The sequence below is a fragment of the Octopus bimaculoides genome, chromosome 3, assembly GCF_046866305.1.
Source record: "Octopus bimaculoides isolate indiv1 chromosome 3, ASM4686630v1, whole genome shotgun sequence".
In the NCBI taxonomy this organism is placed as follows: domain Eukaryota; kingdom Metazoa; phylum Mollusca; class Cephalopoda; order Octopoda; family Octopodidae; genus Octopus; species Octopus bimaculoides.
The window spans coordinates 69,345,368-69,371,092 of NC_142930.1; the positions used below are offsets into that span (position 1 = coordinate 69,345,368).

The window sequence follows — 25,725 nt, forward strand, 5'->3', positions numbered from 1 at the left end:
TATACACTCACCCACACAAACACATATAACATTTCAAGAGAACGTGTAATTATTATGTTTTAGAATAAAGGTTCCTGAAAACACATCACACACAGCTTCTTTTCTTCTAATTTTATCTTTATCTGATTTGGTATTACTATTGTCTAGGTTCTGTCTGCTTTTTCACCATTTTTATTCTTATGTCAAAATTATTGTTTCCTCCTAATGTAAGCAACATACAATGCTCAACTGCTGCATAATGCAAGAGCACACTTTTTGATACAAGTCTGATGAAGTGCCACTCTATTGTTTAAAACCACAAATATTATGTAACTTTTCATATGGAACTTTTGCATGCAATGGCATTAAATTCAGAGTGGTACCAGAACAATTGTAAATAGTCATTAAAGATGTGCTAAGCTCTTTCTGTTTTCATATTTGGATTTATATATATATATATATATATATATATATATATACACATACATACATACATACATACACACACACATGCACACACACACAGAGGCACGTATACACACACACAATTTGTAAATTAACATTGATACCAATGGTTTTATGTGGAAAACACACACTGTGATGCTCCAGCATGGCCACAGTCAAATGACACGAAAATCCTTCGAGTGCTTTAAGATGTTGGTACACACATGCGCACATACACTTTGTGAAATTCACTTCTTTTACAAAACAGGTCTATTTCTTAAAGCACGCAAGATGTTTCTTTTCAAAAATGGTGATACTTGTGCCGAAGCTTACCACAGGACTTGCTTCTTTTGCTGATTGGTTATCTTCTTCAAAGAACTTTATTCTGTAAGTGATATCCGTGTCTGGTTCTTTCTTTTTCATTGAGTTACCTGTTTAATAATTCATTTGTGATTTTGTTCTTTATTGCATGGGAACTTTCTTGGGACATGTTTCATGCATACATTTAACATTATTGGCATATATTCGATCTTTTTTACCATATTTCTGTTGATATACACTGAATTTGTTTCAATTTTGGAAATAAAGAATTTAGTGAAATAACTTCATAATTAAATTGTTTGGAAAGTATACTAACATGAAATTTTGATGCCACTTGAGACCATTCCTATCTCTATTATACAAAGCTCCAGTTTTTAAAATAAGAGGTTTGTTTAATAAGAATAGGAATGGTCTCAATTGGGTTAATATCAAAAAGAGTAAGGCATATATATTTAACAAGAAAATTCTTAAATTTTATATTCTCTAGAATGAATTTGGGGACAAAGCACATTGAATATCTTTTCCATTATTGATTTCCGGTGAATCTTGCAGATAATTATGTTCAGAGAGGGTTTGAGTGCTTTTTGTAAAGTTTATAATTGTGGTGGCCTTGTGTATTGATGTGAGTAGCTTTGTGTATGCTGTAATTAGATCAGCTAATGCACTTTTCTCTCTGCTGGCTTTAAAATATTGCACTGTTTTGCTACAGCGACAACATGCATTTTGGTGTAAAAATAGTTTCTGTGTCAAGTCTCCCACAAATGATTGTACTGGCATCTTTTCTACTCTAGGCATAAGGCCCAAAATTTTTGAGGAGGGGACCAGTTGATTAGATCGACCCCGGAATGCAGCTGGTTGTTAATTTATCAACCCCAAAAGGATGAAAGGCAAAGTCAACCTTGGCGGACTTTGAACTCAGAATATAAAGACTGATGAAATACTGCTAAGCATTTTACCCGGCATGCTGATAACCAATGAATCATGTGACTGTGCTAGCCAGATCGATTACATTCTCACCAGACAGTGGGATGCATGGTTACTCTTAAGTAGAAAGACCCTCTCTGATGATGAATGTACCCTGCAACATAGACTAGACATTAGTGATTTTAGACTCCAGGGATGCCAAGAAGCAGACCAATCTGGAAAAGAAGGATTTGAAAGTTTAAAGACTCTTCATATGGTCAGAGATTTAGGGACATCATAATTGAGGAATTTAATGAGAGCTACAGACTTGTAACATAGAAGGCAACTGGGAATTCCTGTGGGACAGCCTGCTGAGTGCCACAGACCAAATCTGCAGCTGGTGCAAACTCCCAATCAGACTTAGAGTAACATGGTGGTGGAATGATGCGGTAGACAGGGCCATTAGAGCAAAGAAACAAGCCTGGAGAGAAGGGGTAGCAGGGAACTGTATCAGATAGACAGAAGGGAAGCTAGGAGACAGGTATATCTAGCCAAGAGAGAAGCAGAAAAGAAGTTTTCTTATGTTCAGTGCCATGAGGACCAACGAACTGAAGTATTTCAGATTGCAAGACAATGTGTGAGAGAAAATCATGATGTCATAGGAGAGAAATGTGTCTGCATGGATGATGGTGCACTTACTTTTAATGATTCTGCAAAGAAAGAGGCTCAGAAATGCCATTCTGAAAGACTGCTGAATGTTGAGAATGAATGGGAGGAAGAGAGCCTGCCAAATATTGACCAAACTGAGGGACCAGCTGTTATGTTTCCCTCGGAAGACTCGTAGAGATAACACAACGAGTTATACAAATTTAATTATTACATTTATTCAATTACATACAAAGAACGCACTCAACCAATGTTCGTTATGAATAAACAAAAGTCATGTCCGCCATATATATCTCAATGACATTTTACTACCACAGTCACACAAGACAACAACAATGAAACAATGAACTCAGACGAACCTCGGTGACACACGGAACGTCAGACGAATTACATATCTAACAGTCCATATAACACCTCCCCACTGAAATTGATGCTACACAAGAAGTATCAACAGCAAAGTCTCTCTTGGGTTTTACGGGTTCTCTTGGACCGTCTTGGGTTGTCTGGTCCATACTCTGGAACGGGTAACATGGTTTTGGGTCTGGTTTGTCTTTGAGTTAGTGGCACAGTTTCCGAGATCTCCATCGGGTGATCTGTTGCAAATTCAAATACAGTGTTTTCTGCATCACCAGGTTCATTGTCTTCCTCAGTTGTGTACCGCGGTCGCAGCTGTTCCCAGTGTCGTCTCCACATCGAGCCATGAGGTATGACCTTCACGTTAAAGCAGCGAGTACCCAATGACTTCTTAATGATTGCTGGTACCCATCGGGGATCTTTGTCTCGGCGAGGTCCATAGTATAGTGCATACACAGGATCTCCGGCCTTGTACTGCCTGGTAACTTTAGCGACATCAGCCGAGCTTGGAGTCACCTGAGACTTATGTGCTTCCTTAGACTGTTTGCCTTGAGCAATGTGTGTTGGTGATGGCAGCAGAGAATCAATCCTTGTTCGTATCTGCCGGTTATTCAAAAGTTCACTTGGAGAGAATCCACAGGATGTTGGTGTTCTCCGGTACTGCATCAAGAATTCTTGAAGTGCTCGTGTCGGCGGAAGAGAAGACTTCCTCAGAGCTTGTTTGAAGGTTTGTACCAAACGTTCCGCTGCTCCGTTGGTAGCTGGGTGGTAAGGTGCCCCTGTCAGGTGTGTGATCCCGCGTTCTTTGCACCAGCTCTGGAACTCCTCAGACGTAAAAGTTGGTGCATTATCGGTGACCAGTGTGTGAGGAAATCCGAAGTGCGCAAAGTCTTCCTCAAGCAGATTTAAAGTGGTTTTGGAAGACGTGGAGGAAGTAGGATGAATGCATGGGTACTTGGAATAAGCATCTGTGATCACCAGCCAATCTCTACCCATAAAATTTATTGCGTGGTCTAGGTGTAAGCGACTCCACGGCTTTTCTGGTAACATCCATGGGTGAACTGGAGGCTTAGATGGCTGCCTTTGATGTTCGTTACACGAATCACATCATCGACTGGCTATCTCTATAGCCGCATCGATACCAGGCCAATAAACAGCGGTTCTTGCTAGTTGATTCATGCATTCCATGCCAAAGTGTCCAAGATGCAGAAGATTGAGGATCTTTGGCTGCAAGCTATGTGGAATCACAACTCTAGATCCATGTATAAGGCATCCATGACAGATACTAAGTGAGTTTGATAACTTCCGGAACTTGTTGACTTCGTAATTGATCTCCATGTTCTTTGGTGGCCAGCCTTCACGGACGTAGCGCATCACTGTAGATATCACTGGATCTTTCCCTGACTCTTGACGGAGGAGATTAGCATCCACAGGTTGGACTTGAATACTAAGAGCTTTGATGGCACACACCATGTCTATGTCTTCACCATTTTCCTTTCTGTCAAAGTCGTTGTCATCACCGAATGGCAAGTGACTGAGGGCATCAGCATTGCCATGATCTGCTGATTTCCGATATTCAATGGTGTAGTCAAACTGGTTCAGCCACAGGGCCCATCGTGCTAGTCTGTTAGCAGCGAGAAGTGAATAGTGATGTCAGTGGCTTGTGGTCAGTCACGAGTACGAATTTACGACCGTACAAATACTGGTAAAACTTCTGCAAGCCAAATATGATAGCTAGGGCTTCCTTTTGAATTTGACTGTAGTTACGCTGTGCAGAAGTGAGAGTCTTGGACATATTGGATATTGGGCGCTCGCTTCCATCAGGATAGCGGTGAAACAGGACTGCTCCAATACCAACGTTTGATGCGTCGCAAGCCAATCCCAAAGTTTTGTTTGGATCGAAGTGTATCAGAACTTGACTTGATGAAAGTACATTTTTCAAGTGATCAAAAACTGACTGTTCCTCATCTCCCCACTTCCAAATAGTTGACTTTTTTGTAAGGCAATAGAGTGGCTCTGCGATACTGGCTAGGTTTGGGATAAACTTTCCATAAACTGAACTGAACCTAGGAAAGATTTCAAGCTTGATTCGTTCGTTGGAGATGGCATCTTTAGGACTGCTTTGACCTTGGATCCCTTCGTGATCCCTTCAGTCGACAAAATGTGTCCAAGGTATTCTACACTGGGTAGTGCAAACTGGCACTTTTCACGGCGACATCTGAGTCCATTGTCGCTTAGACGTGTGAGCAGACACTTTAGGTTGTTTAAGTGACTGTTTGTATCTTTCCCACTGACGAGCATGTCATCCTGGAAGACGGCCACTCCAGGTAGATCATGGGTCAGGTTTTCCATGATCTCCTGAAAGTAACCAGGTGCTGACTTGATTCCGAAAGGGTGTCGTTGTTGCAGGAGTACTCCACGGTGAGTGCTGAGTGCGAGTCTGCGTTGACTTTCTGGAGCCAGTTTGATCTGATTATAGGCATCAGCAAGGTCTATCTTTGTATATCTGAATCCACCTCCGAGTTTCTGCATCAGTTCAGCAGGGAGTGGCATTGGATGACGGTGATCAGCAAGTTGGTCATTAATTCCCACAGAGTAGTCACCACAAATCCGTAGTTTGGGCTTCAGGTTGCTTGAAGCGTGTGCTTTACGAATCGGTACCACTGGCGTTCCGTATTCATTGAATTGAACAGGCTTCCAGATTCCCTTGGCGATGCCTTCTTCGTAACCTTTGGCCAGGTCATCACGAAGAGCAAATGGGACCGGACGTGCCTTGTGAAAGACTGGTGTTGTGTCCGATTTGAACTTCACTTCCAGTTCAAAGTTCTTGAGACATCCCAATTCTTGCTTGAAAAGATCTGGAAATTCATCACACATGTTGTGACAATCTTGCTGCAGGGAAACATAGGGCTCACTTGAAGTCTTTGGATACATCACTTCAGCCCCTTCACTCTTGGCTTGGCTGTCTATGTTTTTCAAACCTAGAGCAGTGTCCACAGAAATTCCCAGAGTCTGGATAGCATTCCGACCCAGCAAATTAAGATCAGAGATCTTGGTGACTATGTAAGGTATAAGATCCTGCTTACCAGTTGTTGGATCCTTGGTTTGGCCCATGAAAGTTCCTAGAACAGGCAGGTTGTGCTTGCTGGCAGATTCATAGCGATGCTTGACATCTTGCAGCTTTGGTCTTCCAAGTTGTTTCCAGACTGACAAGGAAACAAAATTGCCTGTAGTAGCAGTGTCCAATTCCATTGTGAACAGTCTGTTCTGGATTGTTACTGGCACAATTAAACTGTGAGTGTCTCGGGAAACTTCACCTAGGATCGCCTTGACTAGCTCAGCTTTTGTGATTCTTTTCACGGGAGTTTGTGAATGGCCATTGCGTTGCTGATGTTGTTTTTTCCTACACACCGCTTGCAAATGACCCTTTTTGTCACAAAAATGACATTTGGTTTCCCTGAAAGGACAGTCTGTTGCTTTGTGGGCCTTTCCACATCGGTAGCATTTCTCCTGGTTTGTGGAATAAGACTGCTGATGTTTCTTTTGAGGACTCTTATTCCTGTTCTGCTGGACCTTGTACACCTGCTTGGTTTTGGAACCGTATACAGTTTCTTTTGCAACCTTTGCTGCGTCTTCAGTCTCAATGGCAACTTGGACAGCACGGGCAAAATCTAGTTCTGAGTCTTTTATCTTAAAAAGCGCCTTCAGAACCGCTTCATTATTGACTGAACATATGAATCTCTGTCTCAGAGCTTCATCCTGTGGGTTGGTGATCGCTGGAAAATCACAGGTAGCTGCATCCTGGCGTATACGTGCTGCCAGCTCCTGGAGAGTTTCGCCTGGCTTCCGCTGCATATCACTCCAAAACTTGAAACGCTCTCTCACAATGAAAAGTTTTGGGTCGAACTGTTCCTTCATGAAGTCAACGATTTCGTCCATTATCAAGTTGTTGATATCTTTAGGCGAATTTTGTTGGGTAGCCAGATTAGCAAGTTGCTTGTAAACAGTAGCGGTCTGATTGGTCAGGAACACTTGTGCCATGCGTTTTTCAGGTACAGCATTAGCAGCCACAAACGTACGGAATCTTGACCAGTAATCAGGCCATAGTTCTGTCGCTGAATCAAATGCAGCAAATGGTGGAATCGACACTGTTGTTGAAGCAGCTGAAAAATAGCCACTAGAATCGCCTTCAACTTGTCGAGCACCAAACAGTTTTAACAGAGCGTCCATATCTCTCTGATGTTGTTGCATTTGCTTGTCCATTTGTTCCCTAAACAATTTAATAAGTTCTACTGTCTGTTTTTCAGCCATTGTTATTACGATGAATAATTTTACGGTAAAGTAAGCATGTATCCTACCGGTGACGCCAATAAACTCTGTTATGTTTCCCTCGGAAGACTCGTAGAGATAACACAACGAGTTATACAAATTTAATTATTACATTTATTATTCAATTACATACAAAGAACGCACTCACCCAATGTTCGTTATGAATAAACAAAAGTCATGTCCGCCATATATAGAATTACATATCTAACAGTCCATATAACACCAGCTATCCAAATTGATAATACCTTGGTAGATAAAATAATTAAGGATATGAAGACAGGGAAAGTCCCTGGTCCTGCAGGAATCACCACTGAGGTGCTTAAAATATCTGGCATTGTGGATTATGGCATAGTTACCTGTATTGTAAATCAGGTGGTTCACAAAGGAGTCATACACAATGACTGGTGTAGCAGCACCATAGTCAACTGCTACAAAGGTAAAGATGATGCCTTAGAAATAATTACAGAATTATCAAATTGTTGGATCAGGTGATGAATGTTACAGAGGGTCATAGCTCAACTAATTAGGGAGAGGGTTAGCCTAGATGAGATCCAGTGTGCTCGTGTGCCAGGCAGAAGCACCACTGATGCTATATTTCTGGTAAGGCAGCTGCAAGAGAAATACAGCCAAAGATAAACCTCACTTGGCCTTTCTTGACATGGAGAAAGCTTTTGACAGGGTCCCCCGATTCATTATCTGGTGGTCAATGTGGAAACTAGGGATAGATGAGAGGTTGGTGAGAGCTGTACAAGCTATGTACAGGGATGCTACTAGTAAGGTGATGATTGACAATCAGCACAGCAAAGAATTCAGGGTACAAGTAGGGGTTCACCAAGGATCATTGCTCATCCCCCTCTTGTTCATCATAGTCTTCCAGGCAATAACAGAGGAATTTAAGACAGGCTGCCCCTGGGATATCCTCTATGCTGAAGACCTTGCTCTTATTAATGAATCACTACCAGAACTAGAGAAGTTCCAGGTATGGAAGCAAGGTCTAGAATTGAAGGGCCTTAGAGTTAACCTAGCGAAAACCAAAGTCTTAGTAAGTAGGAAGGCAGACAGATCACAAATCTCTTCAGGTAGATGGTCCTGTTTGATTTGTAGAAAAGACATAGGTAGAAACTCCATAAGATGCACCCAGTGTAAGCTTTGGGCACATAAAATGTGCAGCAATATCAGAGGAAGATTAACAGGAAAACTAACTTTTGTATGTGGAAGATGCACAGGTACAATAAATGCTGAAAATGTGCAGAAAATAGACTCCATCAACTGTCAGGGGGTCAAGTCAGAGGTAGTAGATAACTTCCATTATCTAGATGACCACGTTAGTAGTAGAGGTGGATGCTCTGAGAGGATAGCTGTGAGAATAACATTAAGCTAGGCAAAGTTCAGAAAGCTCCTACCTCTGCTGGCAACAAAGGGTCTCTCTCTCAGAATGAAAGGCAGATTGTATGTTACCTGTATGCGAACAGCTATGCTACACGGCAGTGAAACATGAGCTGTGACAGCCGAGGACATATATAGGCTGGACAGAAATAAGGCCAGTATACTTCGCTGGATGTGCAAGAGTTTGACAGAGTGTAAGCATCTTGACAGAAAAGTTAGGTGTAAGAGGCATCAGATGTGATTTGCAAGAGAGACAACTGCACTGGTATGGTCATGTGATGTGTATGGATGAGGACAGCTGTATAAAGAAGTACTGACCTCCAACTGTGGAGGGAGCTTGTGGTAAAGATAGACCCAGGAAGACAGGGGATGAAGTGGTGAAGCATGATCTTCGAACTTTGAGCCTCACAGAGGCAATGACTAGTGACTGATACCTTTGGCAACATGCTTTGCTTGAGAAGACCTGTCAAGCCAAGCAAAATTGTAATCATGGCTGATGTTGGTGTCACATAACTGGCACTCATGCCAATGGCATGTAAACAATACCTTTCAAGTGTTGGGCCTCACAGAGGCAAAGTGGCTGAGTCCCTTTCAAGTGCTGGGCCTCATAGGAGCAATGACTGAGACCTTTGGCATTATGTCATGCTTGAGTAGATGACCCATCAAGCCAAGCACGATGGCAGTTGTAGCAGATACTGGTGTCATGCAAATGGTACATGTGCTAGTGGCATGTAAAAGCACCCATTACCCACTCAGGGATTGGCATTAGGAAGGGCATCCAGCTGTAGAAAACCATTCCAAATCAGACTGGAGTCTGGTGCAGCTCCCCAGCTTGACAGCTCTGGTCAAACCATCCAACCCATGCCAGCATGTACACCGGACATTAAATGATGATGATAATGATGATGATGTATATTTAAATATTTATATACTCACAGATATATGATGATAATGGTAGTCTCTCGTAGTCCGAGAAAGACAGTTTTGCAATTTCTTGCTGAGCAACCTATACAAATGACTTGTGATCAAATGTATGTGCTGTTCATTAGCTCACTCCTGCCATCAAATCGACATTGCCCAAACAGGTGCACAGTGTACCACATGTTAGGTGTCAAGGTGATATGACTGTGAGTACAACACCCTAACCACTAGGCCATGCGCCCTTACACGCAGAAATAGATACATGTATATATATATATGTATGTATGTATGTATGTATGTACATATATACATCTTTTAACTGTTCAATCATTAACTGCAACCATGCTAGGGCACTGCCTTGAAGAATTTTGTTTCAATGAATTGACGTCAATACTCATTTCAAGCCTAGTACTAACAAATTCTTTGGCTGAACTGCTATGTTATAGGTACATAAATATACTAACAATGGTTGTCAAGTGGTGGTGAGGGTCAGACACACACTCAAATATATATATATATATATATATATATATATATATCATTATCATCATCATCATCATCGTCGTTTAACGTCTGCTTTCCATGCTAACATGGGTTGGACGATTTGACTACACCAGGCTCCAATATATGACAGGACTCTTTCAGTTTCTGTCTATGAAATCCACTCACAAATTTTGGTCAGCCCGAGACAATAGTAGAAAGCACTTGCCCAAAATGCATGCTGTGGGATTGAATCTAGAACCATGGGGTTGAGAAGTGAACTTCTTACCACAGAGGCATGCCTGCTCTCTGTCTATATATATATATATCCACACATATATGCACATGCATATATATATACTTATACACATTTTTGGCGTTAGGAAGGGCATCCAGCTGTAGAACCTCTGCCAAATCAGATTGGAGCCTGGTGTAGCCATCTGGTTTCACCAGTCCTCAGTCAAATCGTCCAACCCATGCTAGCATGGAAAGCGGACGTTAAACGATGATGATGATGATGATGATGATTATATGCATATATGTCTATACATATGTGTATTCATATGTATATATGGATATGTATATCTGCACATATAAATCGCAATATGTGTGTGTATAATGACTAATGTATACATTTCCACAATTCTCAACCGATTTTCATCAAACTTTACACACACATTACTTGTGTCCCAACGACAGTCACGTACTATAACATTTTGCCCAGAGCTCCTGCATAATTGAACATAAATGGACACAATTATTTTGTATGTAGGGTCTTACATACTTTTTTAATCTTTTTAATAAAAGTAAAAGGATTTTGTCTATTTCCGCTGTCCACCTACAATGGTGATTTAATTGACTAGGAGCACTGTACATGATGAATATCCAATACCAAACTATTTTAATCTACATATTTAAACTGCATTAAACTTTGGCAAGCTTACCTTTACCTATTCTGAGTTACTTGAAAAGTAATGCTCCCCTCCCTTCCCTTTCTTCTATTTGTTAACACCTTTGTTTACCTTTGACACCGCAGTTTCACTTTAAGGATGCTTATTTACCCATCTGTTACGGTATTTCAACTGTTGTCCATTGTTTCAAATACGTTTTAGCATTGTCGTTCTAGCACTTTTTAAACAATCACATATTCATCCCAAAGAATCAACCTTTAAACAAAAGTTTTGCTTCCACTAGTGAAAGCTATACATATCTTTCAGAAAGCACCATACCAATTTAACTTTATGTAACATTTGCTGTTAGTTTATGCGCAAGCTATATGGGAAGATAGAATAAAGGGGCTTTTGTCAGCTTATCTCTCCGAAGAAATAGCTCCCTTTGCTGTTTAATAAAATAAACTCACAGAGGGGAAGTTTCAATGTCTTCCTTTAATTTCCTTACACCATTTATGTGGCTGTTTCTGACAAGAAATTTCGTTTTCATGTAAAACCACTATATTTTGTAGTCATTATCCATAATCTACTCCCAAAACACTTCAATGGCTCTACTTTGCATTGCTTGCAAACTTATATGTTCTATGATCATTAAAGTACAATGACCTCCACAATAACCAGCCTTCAATTTCATTTACTGTTGCTAGGTTAATCGGAAGCATAAATTGCTGTGCTACTCAATAAACCTTCTAGGTAGTTCAATTATTTGGTGAAAAAAATGGTAATTTTTCAGATTAACACCTGCACAATCTTCACTAGGGTGTTAGGATTAGGGTTTTAGGGTTTGGGAATTCCGTCCCTAACTGTATACATAAGGTGTTCGTTTTGGTAAGGTGAGGATTTTGTTTATTTATATATATATATTTGGCACTATACTATGCTGACGAGCGGAAACTAGATTTCATTCTGGTAATCGTGAAATCGGTCGATACATAGTTGAGTTTTTTGTGTTTATTTTTAAAAAAGGTTGGTTTCTTTTGAGGGTTGCTTTTCCTCGCATTTGGTACTAAAATGTGTTTATTTGAGAAGTCTGGTGTGTGGCATTATTCTGTAGTAATGCCCTTATATAAATATAAACGAATAATTATATTCTTGGGAATAAAAATTTCCCTTATGAATATTTTTACACACTAGCTTCCTGATAAAATTCTTGTAAAAGATTTTTATCCTATTTTGAATTTATTAATCAAATATATATGCATATATATATACATATATGAATATATATATATATATATACATACATGAATATATATATATATATATACTTACATACATACATATATATATACATATGTATATATAAAGAAGACCACTAGGTGGACTGTTAATGTGCTAGAAGAAGATCACATGTAATGTGTCTACTAAGACCTACTTGTTCTCAAATGGAATTCAGAGAAATACCAAAACGTATGCGGGCAAGACAGTGAAAATTACATAAATATAAATTATCCATGTACTATAGTTTTGAAATCAATATTCTCTAACTGAAAATATCTGTTTCTTGTCAGCATGAACTGTAAGGAAAGTATAATTCTCAGAATCTTATACAAGTTGTTCACCACTGGTGGCAAACGCACGTATGGTTCTGCTAATTACAACTTAATGGTAAGATTCAAAAGTCTTCATTTTGGCGTGCTAATTCCGGAAATATCTCTGCAAAAAATGGTTTCTGTGTTGCATATATCCACTTTGAGAACTTGGTTATGGTTAATCAAATTAAAACATTCGGGTAAAAAATTAGATATTAATTAATATCTATTTATTACCAGGAAGCAAGCACATTAAAAGAATCAGAAAGATTCAGAAAAAATATCTGAGATCTCAAGGGATTATTGTATATGTATATATAAAGAAGACCACTAGGATGTTTTTCTCAGTTCTACTGGTTGCATACCTTCCAGAACATTCATCAATATCGACATTTTTACAGCCATCTTGGAAATGTCTGAAACATACAGTTCTATATTTAAGAGATGAGGAATTATTTACATTATTTACATTTGACGGATATTTGTCCTCATCTTGTTTGTTGTTAACACAACGTTTCGGCTGATATACCCTCCAGCCTTCGTCATGTGTCTTGGGGAATTTTGGAACCTGGGTTCTCATTCCTAAAGATGTTACTATTATTATATTATTATTATTATTACTATTATTAATCAGGTCGCTGCCGTGAATCGAACTCGGAATCCTGGGGTTAGTAGCCCGCGCTCTTAACCGCTCTTAACCACTACGCATATGGCGTAGTGGTTAAGAGCGCGGGCTACTAACCCCAAGATTCCGAGTTCGATACACGGCAGCGACCTGAATAATAATAGTAATAATAATAATAATATAACAATAGTAACATCGTTAGGAATGAGAACCCAGGTTCGAAATTTCCCCAAGACACCTGACGAAGGCTGGAGGGTATATCAGCCGAAACATTGTGTTAACAACAAACAAGATGAGGACAAATATCCGTCAAATGTAAATAATGTAAATAATGTCTGAAACACTTGTACACTTGTGTGCAGCTTATACACTCCTCCTTACACTTTCTGTGACTTTGTGTAAGCCTCTGAGGAGGTATCACCTTGACAACTCTCTCTGTTATGGTCAATGCGACGATCACATGCTACACACCTTCTTACCAAGCACTGCTGTAAACAGCTGGAATGAGCTAGAACATTGAAATGTAGTGTACACGCACAGTGGAGTTCAAGGTCAATTTTTGTCAAGTGGCTTCACTCAGTCTGCTTTAGCTTCGTTACTAAGGCAAGAGTCTGCATACTTGTTGATCAGACCTCGTATAGGTGCAAGCATGGCTGTGTAGTAAAAAGCTTGCTTCCAAACCATGATTCTGGATTCAGTCCCACTATGTGGCACCTTGGGCAAGTGTCAAACAAAGCCTTGTGAGTGGATTTAGTAGATGGAAACTGAAAGAAGCCTATCATCATCATCATCATCGTTTAACGTCCGCTTTCCATGCTAGCATGGGTTGGACGACTTGACTGAGGACTGGTGAAACCGGATGGCAACACCAGGCTCCAATCTAAATTTGGCACAGTTTCTACAGCTGGATGCCCTTCCTAACGCCAACCACTCAGAGAGTGTAGTAGGTGCTTTTACGTGTTACCTGCACGAAGGCCAGTCAGGCGATACTAGCAACGGCCACGCTTGAAATGGTGTCTTTTATGTGCCACCCGCACAAGCCAGTCCAGGGGCACTGGCAACGATCTCGCTCGAAAATCCTACGGGAGCCAGTCAGGCGGTACTGGCAACGGCCACGCTCAAAATGGTGCATCTCATGTGCCACCCGCACAAGAGCCAGTCCAGGGGCACTGGCAACGATCTTACTTGGCTTGCCGGGTCTTCTCACGCACAGCACATTTTCAAAGGTCTCGGTCAGTAGTCATCGCCTCGGTGAGGCCCAATGTACAAAGGTCTTGCCTCACCACCTCAGCCCAGGTCTTCCTGGGCCTACCTCTTCCACGGGTTCCCTCAACTGTTAGGGTGTGGCACTTTTTCACGCAGCTATCCTCATCCATTCTCACCACATGTCCATACCAGCGCAATCGTCTCTCTTGCACACCACAACTGATGCTTCTAATGTTCAACTTTTCTCTCAAGATACTTACACTCTGACAGGTATTCACATTGACATTACACATCCAACGGAGCATATCATATGTATATATATATATATGTGTGCATGTGTGTCTTTGTCCCCCACCAATGCTTGACAAGTGATGCTAGTGAGATTACATCCCCATAACTTAGCGGTTTGACAAAAGTAACTGATACAATAAGTACCAGGCTTATAAAAATTAGTGGGGGTCAATACATTCAAATAAAAGCTTTTCAAGGCGGTGCCCCAGCATGGCCAGTCTTATGACTGAAACAAGTAAAAAGATAAGATATATATATATATATATGTATGTATGTACACACACACATACATGTATTCTATTCATTTCAGCCATGAAGCTGTGGTCATGCTGGAGCATGACATATCATTCTTCTTTAGCTGATTTCTCCAGGGTGATGGGATTTCATATCATCACTCCTGCATGTGCTTTTTCCCTTGGTTGTGGGGTCATTTGGCGTATGAGGGAGTTTGTCACTACTGCCCTCATCTGTACTTCATGCTGAGTCATCCAGCATCATGGATAGGAGAATGTCCAGTTCCTTTTTGAAGGGTAACCAGCAAGAGTGGGGAAGAGCAAGATGTGAATTTGAAGATATGGTTAACATTATGGGTGCAGAGGAGGGCATTATTAACAATGGTCTGGGCATAATCTTCACACACAAATTGGAAAGTCATCAGGTAGGATTAGGTTTCAAAATCATGATCATGATAACAGAGGTAGGATAGAAATTATGTGGAGAGGACGGAAGATTTAGAATGCCTGGGATGGGAAACAGTGAAGTCAGGATAAGAGTAGGAGTTGGTTGGCTTATAAAAGAAATAGCTGTGGGAAGGAAGAGGGTTAGTTAATCAATGGTAACAAAGATTTTGAGAAAATAGACAGAAAAGGAGATGGTATAAGTGAACGGAAGTCTCTAAGGGAAGGAACTGTGGAGGTTGATGAAGATGGAGACTGAGTATGGGTAGAAGAGATAGGTAGAAAGATGGAGTTAAAGTGGTGTGCAGCAGATACATATCTTGGATGTGGCTGGGAATGGCAGTAACTAAGAGTTGGAGAACCCTATTTAGAAAGGAATGGGTGGAACAATGCCAAGCAGAGATTATGGGGTAGCCAAAGTTGTTAGGTTGTTATCCGTTTATTTTATTTTCTGAGAAATGGATGTTCCTCATCCATTTCTCAACAACTTTGGCATTCTCATGAAAGCAGCATAACTGCAAACATATGGTTAGCAAGCACAATAAGAATTAAAATAAAACACTTAGCATTTACGTATGTCATGTACAACCAAGCACATATCCTTATTGTAAGTACAGTATATTCCATAGCAAGCAAGGATTACCAGTTCCAATATGAACAACAGCTACAAATCTCAGTTGAGAAATTCTTTAAGCAACCAGTTTTGTCATTTAACAATTGAAACAGTATGTCTCCTGAAAAGAATTATTCTTGGTTCCAGAGAATAAAAGTTTACACAAGACTCAAACAATAGGAGACATGTCACTCAATAAGAATAGTTTCCGTAGATGTGATTTGATTTTGATTTACTTGACTCAATAGGTCTCCTCAAGCATGGCATGTCACCCGATGGCTCAAAGGTACTTTTTAAATGGGATGGTTATGCGAGACTGGTGTAGGCTGTGGTTGTGATCTCACTTTCCTTGCTGGGTCTTCTCAATCACAGCATATCTCCAGAGGTCTCGGTCTTTCGTCATTGCCTCTGTGAGGGCCAACGTTCAAAGGTCATGCTTCACCACCTCATCCCAAGTCTTCCTGGGTCTCCCTCTTCCATGGGTTCCTTCCACTGTTAGGGAGTGATACTTCTTGACACAGTTGTCCTCATCCATCCGCAGCACATGACCATACCAGTGCAGTCGTCTCTCTTGCACACCACATCTGATGCTTCTTATGTCCAACATTTCTCTCAGGGTGTTTACATTCTGTAGTGTATGCACACTGACATTACACATCCAGCAGATCAGACTAGCTTCATTTTTTTTGAGCCTACACATGCCTTCAGCAGTCATGGCTCATGTTTCATTGCTGTGTAGCATGGCAGTTTGCACATATGAATTATACAATCTATCTTTCACTCTCAGCGAGAGGCCCTTTGTCACCAGTAGGGGTAGGAGCTTTCTAAACTTTGCCCAGGCTATTCTTATTCTAGTGGCAATGTTCTCTGAGCATCTACCCCCACTACAGACTTGGTCACCTAGGTAGCGGAAGCTATCAACTAATTCTAGTTTCTTCGCCTGGCATGTGATGGAATCAGTTTTCTGAGCATCTGCAGTGTTTATTGCTCCTGTGCATCTGCCGAACACAAAAGTATCTTCCTAGTTAGCCTTCCTTTGATGTTGCTGCACCTCTTATGCATCCATAGCTTACAGGGGGTATATCTTAAGGAGTTTCTACCTACAACTTTTCTACAAATCAAGTAGGGCCATTTACCTGAAGGGGTTTGTGATGTGTTAGCCTTCCTACTTACTAGGACTTTGGTTTTTGTAACATTGGCTCTAAGGCCCTTTGATTTTAAACCTTGCTTCCACACCTGAAATTTCTTCTCTAGTTCTGGTAGTAATTCCGCTATGAGAGCAAGGTCATCAGCATAAAGGAGCTCCCAGGGGCAGTCTGCTTTGAATTCCTCTGTTATTGCCTGGGGGACTATGATGAATAAGAGGAGGCTTAGGGCTGATCCTTGGTGAACCCCTACTTCTACCTGGAATTCTTCGCTATATTTATTGCCGACCCTTACCTTACTAACGGCATCCCTGTACAGCTCTTATTAACCACTCGTCAATCCCCAGTTTCCACATCGTCCTTCAGATAAGGGATCGGGGGACCTTGTCAAAGGCTTTCTTCAAGTCAACAAAAGCCAAGTAAATCTTCGGCTAGGTATTTCTCCTGCAGTTACTGTACCAGGAATATAGCATCAGTGGTGCAGAGATATCCGGTAATGGTTGTGGGAGAAGAGAGATATCTGGTCTTGGTGGAGGGAGAAGAGAGAGGAAAAAGAGGGAGAAGAGAGAGAGAGAGAGAGAGAGAGATCAGGTACTGGTGGTGGGGGTGGGAATGGGTGGGCACACTGTGAACAAGGGTTAATTTAGGGAATGGGTAGGCGCACCATGAACAAGCAAGGGTTAATTTAGAGAGATGGTATGAAAAATATGTAGCCAACTTGAGAACACAGGTGGGAAGGAGAGATTCCATTTAGAAAATTACATGACGAATTAAAGAGGAATGAAGGCTGAGAGAGAGATTTAGGAAGTTATATATTGAAGGGTCAATTTAAATAATTAGCTTACGAAAGTAGATATCAGTAAATAATACATAAATAAATAAATAAACGTAAATAATAATACATATTAAAAAGTGTTAATGGTGAATGGATGAATGAAAAGATTGAAAAACAAGAGAATATCTTAGATTAGCAATGCATAACTGAGTGTCCGAGAACAATTTAAGTTGAGATTGCATGAAAAACAGGGAGGAAGTATGTGAGTAAAGTGTTTTGTAGGTATGCTACGACCAGAAGTAGACATTATGGACATTCCTTCCTGGGCCAGAGACAATAGCAATGATAGTAGCAGAGAATAGCACAAGGAGCCATAGTGAGTGGGAAGAAGTAAGAGAATAGTATGCAAAATATGAAAAAGAATTTAGCCAACATGAAACCCAGACAGAACGAGCACTGCGAACAAGCAAAGGTTAATTTAGAGAGACGGTATGAAAAATAAGTAGCCAACTTGAGAACACAGGAGGGAAGGAGAAATTCCATTTAGAAAATTACATGAAGAATTAAGGAGGAATGAAGGCTGAGAGAGAGATTTAGGAAGTTATATATTGAAGGGTCAATTTAAATAATTAGCTTACGAAAGTAGATATTAGTGAATAATACATAAATGAATGTAAATAATAATACATATTAAAAAGTGTTAACGGTAAATGGATGAGTGACAAGATTGAAAAGCAAAAAACGAGAGAATATCTGAGCTTAGCAATACACAACTGGGCATCTGAGAACAATTTAAGTTGAGATTGCCTGAAACATAATATTGAAACATAACTTTATATAAAGTGATATCCTGGCTCCCAAAAATGACATTGTGCATGATTTTCATGGTACCATCATTCAACATGTACCAGTGCAATCTAGATGGTAGAACTCAGTTCACATTAACAATGCTATCAACTATCCAACTGATTTTTAAGTTTCTTTAAGTTTACTGTCCCTCCACACAGTTTGGGATGATCCAGTGTGTTTCCACAAAATCAGATACATCAAAACTCTGCAATCGTACAAGACCAGCCATCAAATTTCCTACACCCCAGGGGATTGAGACACCACGACTGATTGGTTGTGCCAGAGAGACGTTTTCATGTTTACATTCAGTGCATTCACCCCTCATCCTATGAGATATGCTATGGAACTTCAATTCCCAACCCTTGGCAGTGACCATCAACAAGCCTGAGAGATACTCCCGCAGAGTTGGTGGAACTGGACTGATACATTGTTTCCTTCATGGTTTGCCCTATGTTGTATACTCATGTGCTGAGCCAAGCAAACATCTTTTACAAAGACCAAACAGCGAAACAAGAAATGCTATCCACTCTAAAGCTCTTGCTGAAAAAAGAAAACATTTCTGTTAGAATTCCTTCTGTTTTATGTGTGGTATCTCAATTTGACCGACAATCCAAATGATTTTGAAGACTGCAGAATAAATGATAATCAGGTGGGGCACTGTCCGGAGAATATGGTGGGTGGGACATCGTTTCCCATTCAAATTGCTCCAGCCTCTGAAATGTCATCCTCGCTGTATGTAGCTGAGCATTATTCTGATGTAAGAACACCTTTCATCTTGAAACCAAAGATGGTTATTTTTCTTCTAGTGCTGACTTAAGCTGCTTGCAGTAGATCTCCTTTATTGTTTGGTTTGAGTTTAAAAGTGCAAAGTGGACTAAACCTTTCATATCCCACCAAACAGATAACAACACCTTATGTGGGTAAAGACCTTTAGCTTGGGGTGCTGGTGTTTTGCTTTTCCCTACTCACTGTCTTTGGCACTTGACATTTTTATAGAGAACCCATTGCTCATCACCAGTCACTATTCGGTCCAAGAAAGGTTCATTCATGAGACATGACAGCAAAGAAGAGTACACATTCACTCTCTGTGCACGATTAGACTCAGGAAGTTCGTGAGGAACCCACTGACCCAATTTTCTGACTTTCCCGATAGCATGCAGGTGTTGATAAATGGTGGAATGACCAAATCTAAGCTTTTCTGCAAGTTCCTCAACAGTTACAATGGGATTTTGTTCCACCAGGGTTTGCAGGATGTCCTTGCCAAGCTCTACAGATCTTCCAGGATGAGGCTTGTCTTCTAGGCTGTAGTTTCTGACTCAGAATTTCTGGAATCACCGTTGACACTGGCTTACACTTATTGTCTGATCCCCATATACCACATTAATATTCCTCACACATACTGTTGCGTTGTTGCTTTTATTGAACTCATAAAGCAAAATATGCCAAATATGCTCCTTTGTCACTTCCATTACTGCTTCGAAAAAATAACTGTTAAAATCGAACAGCACTCTTCAAAACTTGGACTAAGAATAAGGACAAGGTAAAATTACTACCTGCTTTTATAGCAAGTTGATGCAGGTAGTTTATCTGGTCCCCACTCCAACTTTTAGTTCATGCAATTGAAAAAAAACCCACATTATTTATGGGATGACCCTATATATATATATATATATATATATATATATATATATATATATATATATACATATATATATATATATATATATAATGTACACAGTATAAAGATAAAAGCTACAAATAGTTTCATTCATTGGAGACATGAGTCTAAGCAGATTTCTATAACACACCTTGTGTCTCAGAGCAAAATGATATTTATCTCTATGAATCTCTTGTAGTTGTGGAAAATGGCACATAAAAGCACCCATTACACTCTCGGAGTGGTTGGCATTAGGAAGGGCATCCAGCTGTAGAAACCATGCCAAATCAGACTGGAGTCTGGTGCAGCCTCCCAGCCCTGGTCAAACCCATGGTAGCTTGGACAATGGATGTTAAATGATGATGATGATGATGATGATGGAGTACTTTTTTGTGGATCTCCCCTTAATATATATATATATATATATATATATATATATATATAATGTATGTATGTATGTATGTGTGTTATATAGTCTCTCTTTTACTCTTTTGCACGTTTCTGTCATTTGCCTGCAGCCATGCTGGAGCACCACCTTTAGTCAAAGGAATCGACTCCAGGACTTATTCTTTGTAAGCCTAGTACTTATTCTATCAGTCTCTTTTGCCAAACCACTAAGTTTCGGGGACATAAACACACCAACATCAGTTATCAAGCGATGGTGGGGAGACAAATACAGACACACACATAAATATACATATATATATATATATATATATATACACACACACACAGTGGGCTTCTTTCAGTTTCTGCCTAGCAAATCCACTCATAAGGCTTTGGTAGGCCCGAGGCTATAGTAGAAGATACTTGCCCAAGGTGCCACGCAGTGGGACTAAATCCAAAACCATGTGGTTGGGAAGCAAGCTTCTTACCTCATAGTCACGCCTGTGCCTAAGAGACAAAATTAAAATTATCAACAAGCATGAGTTCAAAATCATCAAATATCACAGAAACCTGGAAAACATTCAACTTTAAACACATATCTGCATTACAGTAAAAACATATGTAAATTTAATTATGTACAAAAGCACTATATAAAAATTTGCTAAAAGTTAAATCATTAAACAAAAGTAATATTTGCCACCTGATCAATGCTTGGTACCTCTGCTAGTATGTGCGTGTGCATGTGCATGATATGTATTTTTTCATTTCTTTACAGGTTTCAGTCACTGGACTATACCATGCTGGAGCACTGCCTTCAAGGGTGTCATTGATTATATCAACCCTAGTACTTTGTTACTGAATCTGTCTATTTTGGTTGATTTCACCTTTTGAGTTATGTCCCTTTAGGTATAAATATTAAAATGTAGACAATGTGTGTGTGTGTGTGCACGTGCTCTTTTACTCTTTTACTTGTTTCAGTCATTTGACTGCGGCCATGCTGGAGCACCGCCTTTAGTCGAGGAAATTGATCCCAGGACTTATTCTTTGTAAGCCTAGTACTTATTCTACCGGTCTCTTTTTGCCAAACCTCTAAGTTATGGGGATGTAAACACACCAGCATCGGTTGTCAAGCAATGGTGGGGGGACAAACACAGACACACAAACACATACATATACATATATACGACGGGCTTCTTTCAGTTTCCGTCTACCAAATCCACTCACAAGGCTTTGGTCGGCCCGAGGCTATAGTAGAAGACACTTGCCCAAAGTGTCACGCAGTGGGACTGAATCCGGAACCATGTGGTTGGTAAGCAAGCTACTTACCACATAGCCACTCCTGCGCCTATATCGTTATATATTTGCATCTACATATATCTATATGTTTGAAACTTCTTATATTTTCCTTTACATCTTTTACTCTGTTAACAAAGATGGTGTCAAATGCAGTTTTTAAGTGTGAAAATGTTATATTAGTGCAAATATAAATTTACATGCTAATTTTTCAAGAAAGATAAAAGAAAAATTAGTAGTAATAATAATAACTAGCTGGACCCATGAAAACTTCACAGAAAACATAAAAAATGTAAGCATCTGTAAATTGTGTGCTGGTGCCATGAGAAATGTTTCTATATTGTGACGCTTACAGAATACAGAAAGAAGTGTAAACTATATAATCCAACAAAATATCTCAGTTACGCAAGAATAAACAGAATTACTATTTAGCCTTGATATACATCGTACATATTCAAAGAACTTTCTTGGTTTAGTGGTATGGAATGTTCTTCTGGTATTCTTTTATTCTTTTATTTGTTTGAGTCCCTTGACGGTAGCCATGCTGTAGCACTGCACTTTAGTCAAAGAAATCGACCCTTGGACTTACTCCCTGTAAGCCCGGTGCTTATTCTATGAACAGTTAAGTTACAGGGATGCAAACACACCAACATTGGTTGTCAAACAATGGTGGTGAGGGACAAGCAGATAGAAACACACACACATAAATATATACATATACTACACACACACACACACACATGACGGACTTCTTTCAGTTTCTGTCTACTAAATTCACTTACAAGGCTTTGGTCAGCCCAAGGCTGTTAGTAGAAGACACTCTTTAAAGTATAGAGTTGAATTTCGTGTAGCCAATGGTTGGCAACTTTTCTCCACTACCCATTTTGTAGGGGGTATTACCCATTTTTGGGGCTCTTTTCACAGTTATACCCCGTTCAAAATTTGTATTAGTTTTTGTATGAAAAAAAAAACAAGAAAGGGAGGGGAGCTTGTTTGTAGTTTGTAGAGAAAACGTTAAATGTGCCTGAAAAAAAAAAACATGGTCTTTCCCCCAAACTAAAAGACATGAAGAACTATGAAAGAAGGTGAATAAGTACCGGGAGTGGGGGAAAGAAGAGAGAACTAACACTCAATCATTCTAGAACTCCCAGAATAAAAACGTAAACACCTGAAAGATTTTCCCTCTATTCATTACTAAATGCCTTTCCCACTTCTTCATTGTTAAAAGTAAAGAAGCTAGAAAAGATCAATCATATTTCATTTTAAAAGTCATTGTAAATGACTGAGGCTTTCCTTTCTCTGTCTCTACTGTTTCACTCCTTTTTTCTGTGGTTAAAAGAGTGAAGGTGCGTAGCTCAGTGGTTAGGGGTAATTGGCCCACAACTGTAAAGTCATGAGTACAATTCCCGGTGGTGAGCTGTATTCTTGAGCAAGGTACTCTACTTCACCTTGCTGCAGTCCACTCAGCTGGCAAAAATGAGTTGTAGCTGTAATTCAAAGGGGCCAGCTTTGTCATATTCTGTGTGAGGCTGAATCTCCCTGAGAACTATGTTATAGTATGCATGTCTGTGGAGTACCCAGTCACTTGCGCATTAATTTTATGAGCAGACTGTTCCATTGATCAGATAAACAGGAACCTCGTTGTCGTAAGTGACAGAGTGCCATTTAAAAAAAAAAGTGTGAAAGAAAAGGAAATATTCCATATTGTAAGGCAAAAATGTCGTGTTTAGTGTAAGCAGTGAAAGCTAAGATGAAATAATTGCTATTCTATCATGTATTCACCCTTGACTCATGCTCAGTTTGATAATAACATCCTGCGCATCAGTGTTTATCTGGGGACTTGGCCTCCAGATTGGTGAGACCCACAAATACCGCTGTTAGGACTGGATTACCTCCCATAGTGACCCTAGCAACTAAAAAGATTTTCCTGTCCCTATATAGGATGTTTTTATGTTTTCTTCCAACTACTTCAAAATTTATGTTGCTCCAGTCCACTCAGCTGGCCAAAATGAGTTGTAGCTGTAATTGAAAGGGGTCAGTCTTGTCATACTTTGTGTGAGGCTGAATCTCCCTGAGAACTATGTTAATGGCATGCATGTCTGTGGAGTACTCAGCCACTTGCAGGTTAATTTTATCCTTGTGTGGTAATGAAAAATGAAAGTGACATCCAATATTTGCTGTAGTTATTTGTCTTTGATTTAACAATGTGTCTATGTATCAACTTTTCTATTGATCTATGTATCTACTGTCTCTCTCACTTCCTCTGTGCCCCTCCCCTCACCCGCTTTTAATTTAACAATGTGTATATGTATCTATGTATCAACTTTTCTTTCATTCTATGTATCTACTTTTCTTGCAATGTGATAAACATTTAAAAATACAAAACGAACGCCCTCACCACTCACTGTCTCTTTCACTCTCTCTCTTTCTCTCTTACTTTCACTCTCACTTCTCCTTTGAAGTGTGACACACACCACAGGTATGTACAAAAACAACAAGTTGGCATATTAATATTATTGATAACAATTCACATGCTATTCTCTTAATTCATATTTTTTCTGTGCTTATTTAATATTGATTTCAAATTTTGGCACAAGGCCAGCAGTTTTGGGGGAATGGATAAGTCAATTACATCAACCCCAGTACTTAACTGATATTTAATTTATGGTAGGACAGCAGGAGAAATACCTAGCCAAAGATAAACCTCTGTATCTGGCTTTCGTTAACATGGAGAAAGCCTTTGACAGGGTCCCCCCGATCCCTTATCTGATGGTCAATGAGGAAACTAGGGATAGATGAATGATTAATGAGAGTTGTACAAGCCATGTACAGGGATGCTGTCAGTAGGGTGAAGGTTGGCGACGAGTACAGTGAAGAATTCTGGGTAGAGGTTGGGGTCCACCAAGGTTCAGTCCTCAGCCTCCTCCTATTTATCATAGTCCTCCAGGCAATAACACAGGAATTCAAGACAGGAGGCACCCAGGAGCTTCTCTATGCTGATGACCTTGCTCTAATTGCTAAGTCACTATCAGAACTGGAAAAGTTTCAGGTGTGGAAGCAAAGATTAAAATCGAAGGGCCTTAGAGTCAACCTAGCTAAAACCAAAGTCTTAATAAGTAGGAAGGCAGACAAACCACAAACCCCTTCAGGTAGATGGCCCTGCTCGAATTGTAGAAAAGGCGTAGGTAGAAACTCTATAAGATATACCCAGTGTAAGCTATGGACACATAAGAGGTGCAGCAATATCAAAGGAGGGCTAACTAGGAAGATAGTTTTTGTATGTGGCAGATGCTCAGGAGCAATAAACACTGAAAATGTGCAGAGAACAACTTTTGCCACATTCCATGGAGAAAAACTAGAGGTAGTTGATAGCTTCAGTTACCTAGGTGACCAAGTTTGTAGCGGGGGTATATTCTGAAAGTGTAGCTGCTAGAATAAGAATAGCCTGGGCAAAGTTCAGAGAGCTCTTACCTCTGCTGGTGACAAAGAGCCTCTCGCTTAGAGTAAAAGGCAGACTGTATAATGCATGTGTACGAACAGCCATGCTACATGGCAGTGAAACATGGGCTGTGACTGCTGAGGACATGCATAAGCTCGCAAGGAATGAAGCCAGTATGCTCTGATGGATGTGTAATGTCAGTGTGCATACTCGACAGAGTGTAAGTACCTTAAGAGGAAAGTTGGACCAAAGAAGTATCAGTTGTGATGTGCAAGAGAGAGGATTGCGCTGGTATGGTCATTTGGTGAGAATGGATGAGGATAGCTGTGTGAAAAAGTTCCACAGCTTAGCGGTTGAGGGTACTTGTGGAAGAGGTAGACCCAGGAAGACCTGGGATGAGGTGGTGAAGCACAACCTATGAACATTAGGCCTAACCGAAGCAATGACTAGTGACCGAGACCTTTGGAAATATGCTGTGTGTGACAAGACCTGGCGAGACATGT

At 40.1% G+C, this 25,725-nt stretch overlaps 1 protein-coding gene across 4 annotated transcripts in view; it reads right to left on the reverse strand.

The window, feature by feature from the left end:
* The window catches only part of LOC106880939 (rho GTPase-activating protein 44), a 225,981-nt gene that overhangs the window by 7,743 nt on the left and 192,513 nt on the right, over positions 1–25,725 (reverse strand). Inside the window, exon 19 of one of the 4 annotated variants that reach the window (XM_089349198.1) lies at positions 757–854. The exons of 2 other annotated variants lie outside the window; for them this stretch is intronic. In XM_089349198.1, coding sequence (XP_089205324.1) covers positions 757–854 — 98 coding nt within the window. Of the gene's footprint in view, positions 1–756; positions 855–20,922; positions 20,998–25,725 lie in introns of those variants that run through there. One more of the 4 variants, XM_089349200.1, reaches the window with a different exon arrangement.